Raw genomic sequence first — 7,569 nt, 5'->3', positions numbered from 1 at the left:
GCATTTAGCAACAAATACGGGGTCTCTATCAATCTTGACACATGTCTACTTAAGAATACAATTCCTCTCGCAGGTCGGAAAATATCGTTTACTGGCAATGTGGCTAGAATACATGATTACACATTGCCATTTAGAAAGTGGTCAAATGTAACATGTCACGTTTGGGATTACACTTTCTTAGTAAAGTGCAAATTCTAGTACTTTACACATCCAGGATTTGAACACACACCCTCAGAGTCAGGCACCTAATTGCCACCACACAAGGACTTGTGGAAGTTTTGGTGGTTGAGCGGGCTAGGTGGACGTCTTTTTGTGCTGGTGCCAGACTCTGTGCCTGCACTGGCACAAGCCAAGTGATCAAATCCCACATCTTCACATTCACAGAAAGAACTACCTGACTGTAAGAAGAGCACTGAAACCACTGACAGGCCTGTACCAAACCAGATACATATAAATACCATTTTGTGTAATACTATTAATTTTTAAATATCATATGATGAATATTAAAATTTACTGTTAATCATTACGTTCTTTACACAAAGACCATGTTTCACACTCAGCACACTTCCATTATAACGACAGCCAGCGTGTTATAGTTGTTGGTCAAATATCGTGAATTTATGTACCGTAAATAGTTTCAGGTCACGTGAATCTGTTACTTATCACCTGACCCAAAACAACTTGAGTTAGAATTGGTCTTCAGTAACCCATGCTTGTCATATGGTGATTTAGGGGATCGGGTGGTCAGGCTTGCTGACTTGAGAAAGAGATATCATCGTATCCCAGTTACAGAGATCGATGCTCGTGCTGTTGATCACTGGATTGCCAGGTCGATTATGTAGATGGAATATTGTTGCTGAGTGTGGCATAAAACTAAACTAATTGTCACCCAGCTACATTCAACTCTCAGTTTTATGAAATTCAAACAGTGTACAAAGGTGACCTTTTACATAAGTGACCCGCGGCTTGACAGGGATAATTTATAAAAGATCACAAGGTAAACACAACAGCGCCACCACTGACGTCTTTATCTTTTTAACAGATGCTAAATGTTTACACGGAGATTGCATGTCAAAAAGGTATTTCTTGCAGGCTTTCCCAGTCACAGAACTAGTCTGACAAGTTGGTGTCTAAGTATTAATATTCTTTGTGGACTATCAGCAGACGTTTGCTCTGCTTTCATCATTCTTTAAATTATCAGTCACAGCACCTCAGTATTTCCGCGTTGACCATTTTTATTATCTAGGAAGTGTCATATTTGGGATTACATATTCCATTGTCTATTTATTTTTTCGGTTTCATCACAGTCTTTATCATCTAGACTGTCATCAGTGGCACTTCTGTTTCTCTTCTTGTCATTCCTGTCATCTTTATCATCAGAAGTGTTTCATTTAACCCTATCATTTCTGTCATCTTCTCAATCTTTATCATATCGACCGTTATCATCAGTGGTACCTCTCTTTCCTTGTTCATCATTTTTGTCATCACTTTTATCGTCTTCGTCTTCACCATTATCAGCAGCATTTCTCTTTCTCCTTTTACCATTTCTGTCATTATCTTCATCTGGGTGTTTGCCATTTTTATCCTCTTGACCATTTCTGTCGTTACCCCCTTGGTCATTGTCATCTTTATTGCCTGGGCCATTGTCGTCTGTATCCTCTTGGCCATTGCCATCTTTATCCTCTTTGCCAATATCATCTTTATCGTCTGTTCCGTTGTCATCGTTATCGTCTGGACCATTGTCATCTTTATCAACATTTCTTTTTCTCCTTTTACCATTTGTGTCATCTTTATTGTCTTCATCTTGCGCTTTGTCATCTTCATCGTCTGGGTCATTGTCATCTTTATCATCATCGACACTTTTTTTTACACGATTATTCCTATCACTTTTATCATCTACATCACAATCTTTATCATCTGGACATTTGTCATCTTTATCACCAGTTGCACTCCTCTTTGCTCTAGCATTACTATCATCTGTTGTGTCGTCTTCATCACAATCTTTACCATCTGGACATTTGTCATCTTTATCACCAGTTGCACTCCTCTTTGCACTAGCATTACTATCATCTGTTGTGTCGTCTGGATCATCTGGATCTTTGTCATGTTCGTCCCGACCATTGTCATCTTTGTCATCAGTTGCACTTCGCCTTACCCTGCTGCCGGTCCTGGTATCAGCTTTACCTTCCTTTTCCCAATATTTGTCCCTCCTTCCACTCCTGATATAATTAATGGGTTCGACTCCATTTTCGTCTGCATCTTCATCATTAGAACTCATCTGTCTCCTGTTACCTCTGTCATTCTTGAAGCCTTTCTCATCCTCTTCCTGTCCACATCCACACTCAGTTGTCTCCCCTTGAAACAGCCTCGAGATGGGCGAGAATGAAGTCAATTTCATCACAGAACCCAGACTGAATATTCCACCGTCCCTCTGGAAATCACTTACATAATCCCCCCTGACACGAAGAAAATCACGCCACTGTTTGCGCGTGTCATCTTGGCCGTCGGTGTAGTGGCGTGTGATCACGGGGACATCTTGGCCGTCGGTGTAGTGGCGTCTGGTTAGATCCATCGGTGCGTACATGTTCACGTCGTTGGGGTCTCGGGCGAACGGCCCGCTGACTTTGACCAGAAGCATCTCCATGAGACTGTCTTTGGCCGGATCTTCATCAGCTCGAAAGAGATTGCGTCCCGGGATGACACGGCCACACACAAGCTGACAGTAGAAAACACCTGGAAGCAATATTGGGCAATAAGTTAGTTTAGTTTTACGCCGCACTGGGCAATATTCTACCTAAGGCGGCTCTCGGTAAAGAATCGAATCCAAACAATTCAGTAATCAACATCATGAACATCGATCTACGCAATTTGGAAACGATGACGTGTCAACCAAATGCGTGAGTCTGACCACCCAATCCCCCTAATCGCCTCTTATGACAAGCCGGCCACAGTGTTCTATTCCTAATTGGCTCCTGTGTGTTTGTTTCTTCAACTCCACCACAACATGTATGTCCTGAAAACAAATTTCAAGACTGGTTTCCGTCTATAACGGTTTCTGAGAACATCTGTCCCCTTTTAAGTATACAATACACTAAGTGAAAACACGCACAAGGGCCATAACTCTGCAACAAATTGTAGCACGGTTTCCGTTTTCGTGCTTCAAGGCATTCGTGTCATGAAAACACAAACCAAATCGGGTTTCTCTATCCATAACAGTTTTTAAAGAAAATCGCAATCACCACGGACGGATGAACGATCGGACGGAGCTCAAACTAATATCCCCCTCTTCCACTTCGTGGCAGGATAACAAGCGTTATAATTTATCAACGCTAAGTGAGTGAACAACCCGACTACATATTCGAAGGTTGCAAGTATGTACGATCAAATGACTTTTAAACTACTGTGCGTGTAAAGTCGCTGGACAACGACTGCAGACAAGCTGTCAGTAGAAACTACCCGCTTGCCTACCCTCGTGTTTCCAGAGACTCCCCCATTCACGTGAACAGTAAAATGTGAATGCCCGAATTGATGCCGTTTGACTTTGCCCTCTGGTGAAACCCACGAGCACACCTAAAGGACGTTTTACAGTAATTCACCCATTGCAGCTACCGATACATAAGTCCCAGTGTCCAAGGCGTCATCGTGAGAGGTACTCAAAATGCATTCTTTGGTAACATTTCAAACGCCTTGCAAAAAACTACTCACATGTAAGGAAGAAAGCGCAGCTAGAAGCATCTCCCAGGTTCACCCCTCCCATGGTGACTTTAAAATGTTCAGAAATAATTGAAAACCAGACGTTTTAACTTATATAGCCAAGTTTAAAAAGTCGTTTACCATCGGTGACGTATTTCTACTGTCATTTTCTGAATAACTTGGAGTTTTCAATAGCTGATGTTCCATCGCGATCTGCCCGGATTGGACAAGGGCTGGGCCATGATTCTTTATACAGGGCGTTTATTGACGGTTTTGAGGAACTCATTATCCTGTGATGGTTACACGTTTGCCGTTTTCCTTCATCACTGACCCGTTGTAACCCGAAGACGCACGTGTGTGGCTTGGCGACTGTGATCAGCATGATAAATTCAAATAAGACGTATTAGGATTCGCGTCCAAAAAATGTCGTGAATTCGTAAGTGTTTGTTTTACAGTTCACATCCTGGAGCGTGTGACAAGTGACCATACTCATTCGTGTCTTGCGTAATAAACACGTGGTTCCTCGTAAGCTTCACCATTAGGATACACCCCAGCAGTATGTGCTTGTAGTTATAGCTATCCCGTGACTGAATTTAGTTTTATTCCGATTTTATATTCGAACAATATCAAGGCGGGAGATACCAGAGTTTGGTTAACATATTGCACTCATGGGGAAATCGAACCCGGGGCTTTCGGTGTCACAAGCGAACGCTATAACCACTAGGCTACCCCACCGCGCCCAAATTTGTTAAGACAGTCAAGAACAGTTTTGAGATGACGATTAACCGAGCGAGCCGTGATGTCATTGGTCAGATAAGACATAGAGATGTTTCTGGGTTACATCTTCTTGTTTTATTGTGGACCACTACGTTTCCTTTCAAGAAGATCTGATCCAGAAAAAAATCTGTTCACCATATAGCGTCTTCTAAAATGCCAGTCAAGCATGGTCAGATAGAGTATTTAACGACTTTAAACAACAACACGACAGCCCATCGCCCCCTCTCCCTCGAAGATTCGGGTTACAATCGATCCCCAACAACCCATGCTTGCCCGAAAAGGCGTCTATCAAACATTCAGTTTCCAGGATCGCTCAATATCACTCACTGGGTTGTCTGATCCAGAATCGATTATTCACAGACAGCTGTCAAAGAGTTGCAATATTACCTTGCTGTACACAGAAGATCAAAGAAATTACTTAGCTGAACTTGAAGATAATTAACTGCATTTCTGTATTTCGTTTCTTTCTTTTCCCCGTGGCATTATGCACACCGTGTACATACATCGAGTTGATTACGTCGAACTGTATTGGGATGGTTGGAAACATGAACACAAAGTTTGATGGCATATCAGTGTCAGTGCAAGCTGCCATTATGGAATCATGGTTATGATCTGTTTTATTCCTTTCATAGGTTACATACCTGTATAAAAATGATTCTGACAATTGAAATCTTATTAAAGATTTCGGCTGCAGATAACTCCGACTCTCATTTATTGAGAACTAAAGGTATAAGTGGGCGAGAGATGGATTAAAGGGATACTTTTACCCTGCCCAAAAGTAGAAAATGAAATACAATATAGCCCTGGTTTACTTATGAGTATGGTTCTACGTTCTTTTTAACAATGATCCAGCTGGGACACTTCAGAATCTGGCATCTCACTTTCTACCAATGGGAAATCGAAATCGGCTGACGCTTTAACCGGTTGGTTAAGATTGTTTGTTAATAAAGAGACCAGTTTGCTTAATAAATTGTTATGCTTACTAAAACTCAAAACATGATAAAGTCATCACGTGAAAGGAGGTTCAAAGTCGTTTTCATGATAATTGCTTTAGAATATGGAGGTACGTGAACCTGCGGATAAGGGTCTCCAAGTCCTGCCTAAAGACAGTTTCATAGTTCACCGAGGTATACATCATGCCGCCGTCTGACATGGACACCCTACTCACACATGTTACTCATCCTGGTAATATAGGTGTGGTATGATACGCATCTAGGTAATATGGGTAGGGTATGATACGCATCTAGGTAATATGGGTAGGGTATGATACGCATCTATGAATTATGGGTGTGGTATGATACGCATGTAGGGGCAATATCGGCGTGATGTCATACACTTCTCGGTAATATAGGCGTGGTGTGATGCGCATTTAAGCAATATGGTATTTAAGCATTTAGGTAATATAGGTGTGATATGATATGCATCCCGATAATGTGGGTGTTACACGATACCCATTCCGATAATATGGATAGGATAAGGTAGGAATTCCGATGATATGGATAGGATAAGGTAGGAATTCCGATGATATGGGTGTGATAAGATACGCATCCACAAATATGGGTGTGATAAGATATGGATACCGATAAGATTGGTGTGATGAAACAATACGTATGTTACCCCGTGTACGTATTGTCCGCGTAACTGTGTGATGCGCAATGGGTATTACGTGTGTGTAACACCAAACGATGGAAACAAACTGTAAACCTCTGAAATTACGCTGATACGCACATAACTGGTATACGCTTCAAAACGGCTTCACACCCAACACACTTATTCACCCAAGCCAATGAACTGTGCATCATCTAAATACATACAGAATACCTGCTGATTTGGATATGACCAGACAAGAGCCTGTTTTACTAATTAACGAGCAAATATCTTCACTTTATTATTGGTGCGCCTTGAGTTGGCCCAACCTCAAAAACATCATAGCAATACCAGACTCTCAAAACATTTACTCAAACCACCACATTATAAAACATTTAATTGGGAGTTTTTCCCTACGTGTTTGGCAGCATTGTCGGATTTTGTATAAAAGACCGTGTTGCTTTACTGTTGACTAACATTCCCTGTTTCAACGACATCGTTAAGTCCTTAAGTCTATCTATCTGTTTTACTTACGGCTTTTATTATACCAGGAAAAATGAAGATGCTCCAGGAAGAATTCTTCTTCCTTTGGGAAGAGGATCTGACGCGGTATTCAAGTTGATTTTGCAACCGTGACTATGTTTTATGCTTTTGGCAACATTTCAGGAATATCACGGTGGCGACACCAGACGTAGGCTTCACACAGTGTGCCCATACTGGGTATCGCTCTCGAGTCTTCATTGTGACTGGTGAAGATGTAACAACCACGCTACCCCACCGCCCTGCGTTTGTATATTTATCCAAGGATAAAAATAGACACGAGATACTTACTTGTTGCTCAGAGTAACTTTTGAGGAAGGTATAATTGTTTCAGGGGCCACAAAGTAATATGCAGCGACAGCAAAATTTCCACGGTATGAGGGTGGCCTACAAATAACTAGTAGTCTGTCCACATGCACAAAGTGCTCTTTGCACAGCTGAGTGAGTGAGTGAGTGAGTGAGTGAGTATGGTTTTACACCCCCTTCAGCAATAGTCCACCAATATCACGGAGAGGGACACTAGAAATGGGCCTCACACGTTGTGAATCGAACCTGGATCCTTGGCATGACTATGAGCGGATGCTCTAATCACTAGCCTACCCCTCATAACAGCAGAAAATAGGAAATGCTTCATTAAGTATCTCAAATTAAGTTAATTTTCACACTGTGTTTAGGTACGTTTGATACATACTGAATGTACTTTTTGTCTACCACTGGTTTCTTGTACAAATTGGCATTTTGCACCAACAACTGGTATGGTGTGCATAAGTGTGTACTGTGTGCTTTTCAGATCAACTACTAGTTGGAGCATTCACTGGTGCATTCAAAATTAAACTCTGGCTTTGGTGTGCATTCATGACCTTGGTCTCAACCAAGAGTTTGAGTTATTTGCTCACAGTTTGATATGGTTTGATACGCCTCTCATATATTTATTAAACGAAAAGAAATGTAAGTAAAGTGGGAGAAATAGCA

The 7,569-nt window shown here is 41.6% G+C and overlaps 1 protein-coding gene across 1 annotated transcript; it reads right to left on the bottom strand.

The window, feature by feature from the left end:
- Positions 1–1,011: 1,011 nt before the first annotated feature.
- LOC137278834 (protein starmaker-like) lies at positions 1,012–3,786 on the bottom strand. The gene is made up of 2 exons (XM_067811344.1): positions 3,706–3,786; positions 1,012–2,733 (listed from the first exon to the last, which is right to left on the bottom strand). Exons 1-2 carry the CDS (start codon positions 3,755–3,757, stop codon positions 1,418–1,420), a joined length of 1,368 nt encoding a protein of 455 aa, XP_067667445.1. The 5' UTR covers positions 3,758–3,786; the 3' UTR covers positions 1,012–1,417.
- Between the last annotated feature and the right edge of the window lie 3,783 nt (positions 3,787–7,569).

The sequence above is a fragment of the Haliotis asinina genome, chromosome 1, assembly GCF_037392515.1.
Source record: "Haliotis asinina isolate JCU_RB_2024 chromosome 1, JCU_Hal_asi_v2, whole genome shotgun sequence".
Taxonomy (NCBI): Eukaryota; Metazoa; Mollusca; class Gastropoda; order Lepetellida; family Haliotidae; genus Haliotis; species Haliotis asinina.
The sequence above is the reverse complement of the archived record's forward strand: the minus strand, read 5'-3'. Positions and strand labels throughout refer to the sequence as shown.

Bases quoted from the DNA above. Each gene is read 5' to 3' on its own strand.
- LOC137278834 (XM_067811344.1), bottom strand. From the start codon at position 3,757: ATGGGAGGGGTGAACCTGGGAGATGCTTCTAGCTGCGCTTTCTTCCTT. The intron at 2,734-3,705 runs GTGAGTAGTTTT...TATTGCTTCCAG, and splicing joins CTGCGCTTTCTTCCTTACAT to GTGTTTTCTACTGTCAGCTT.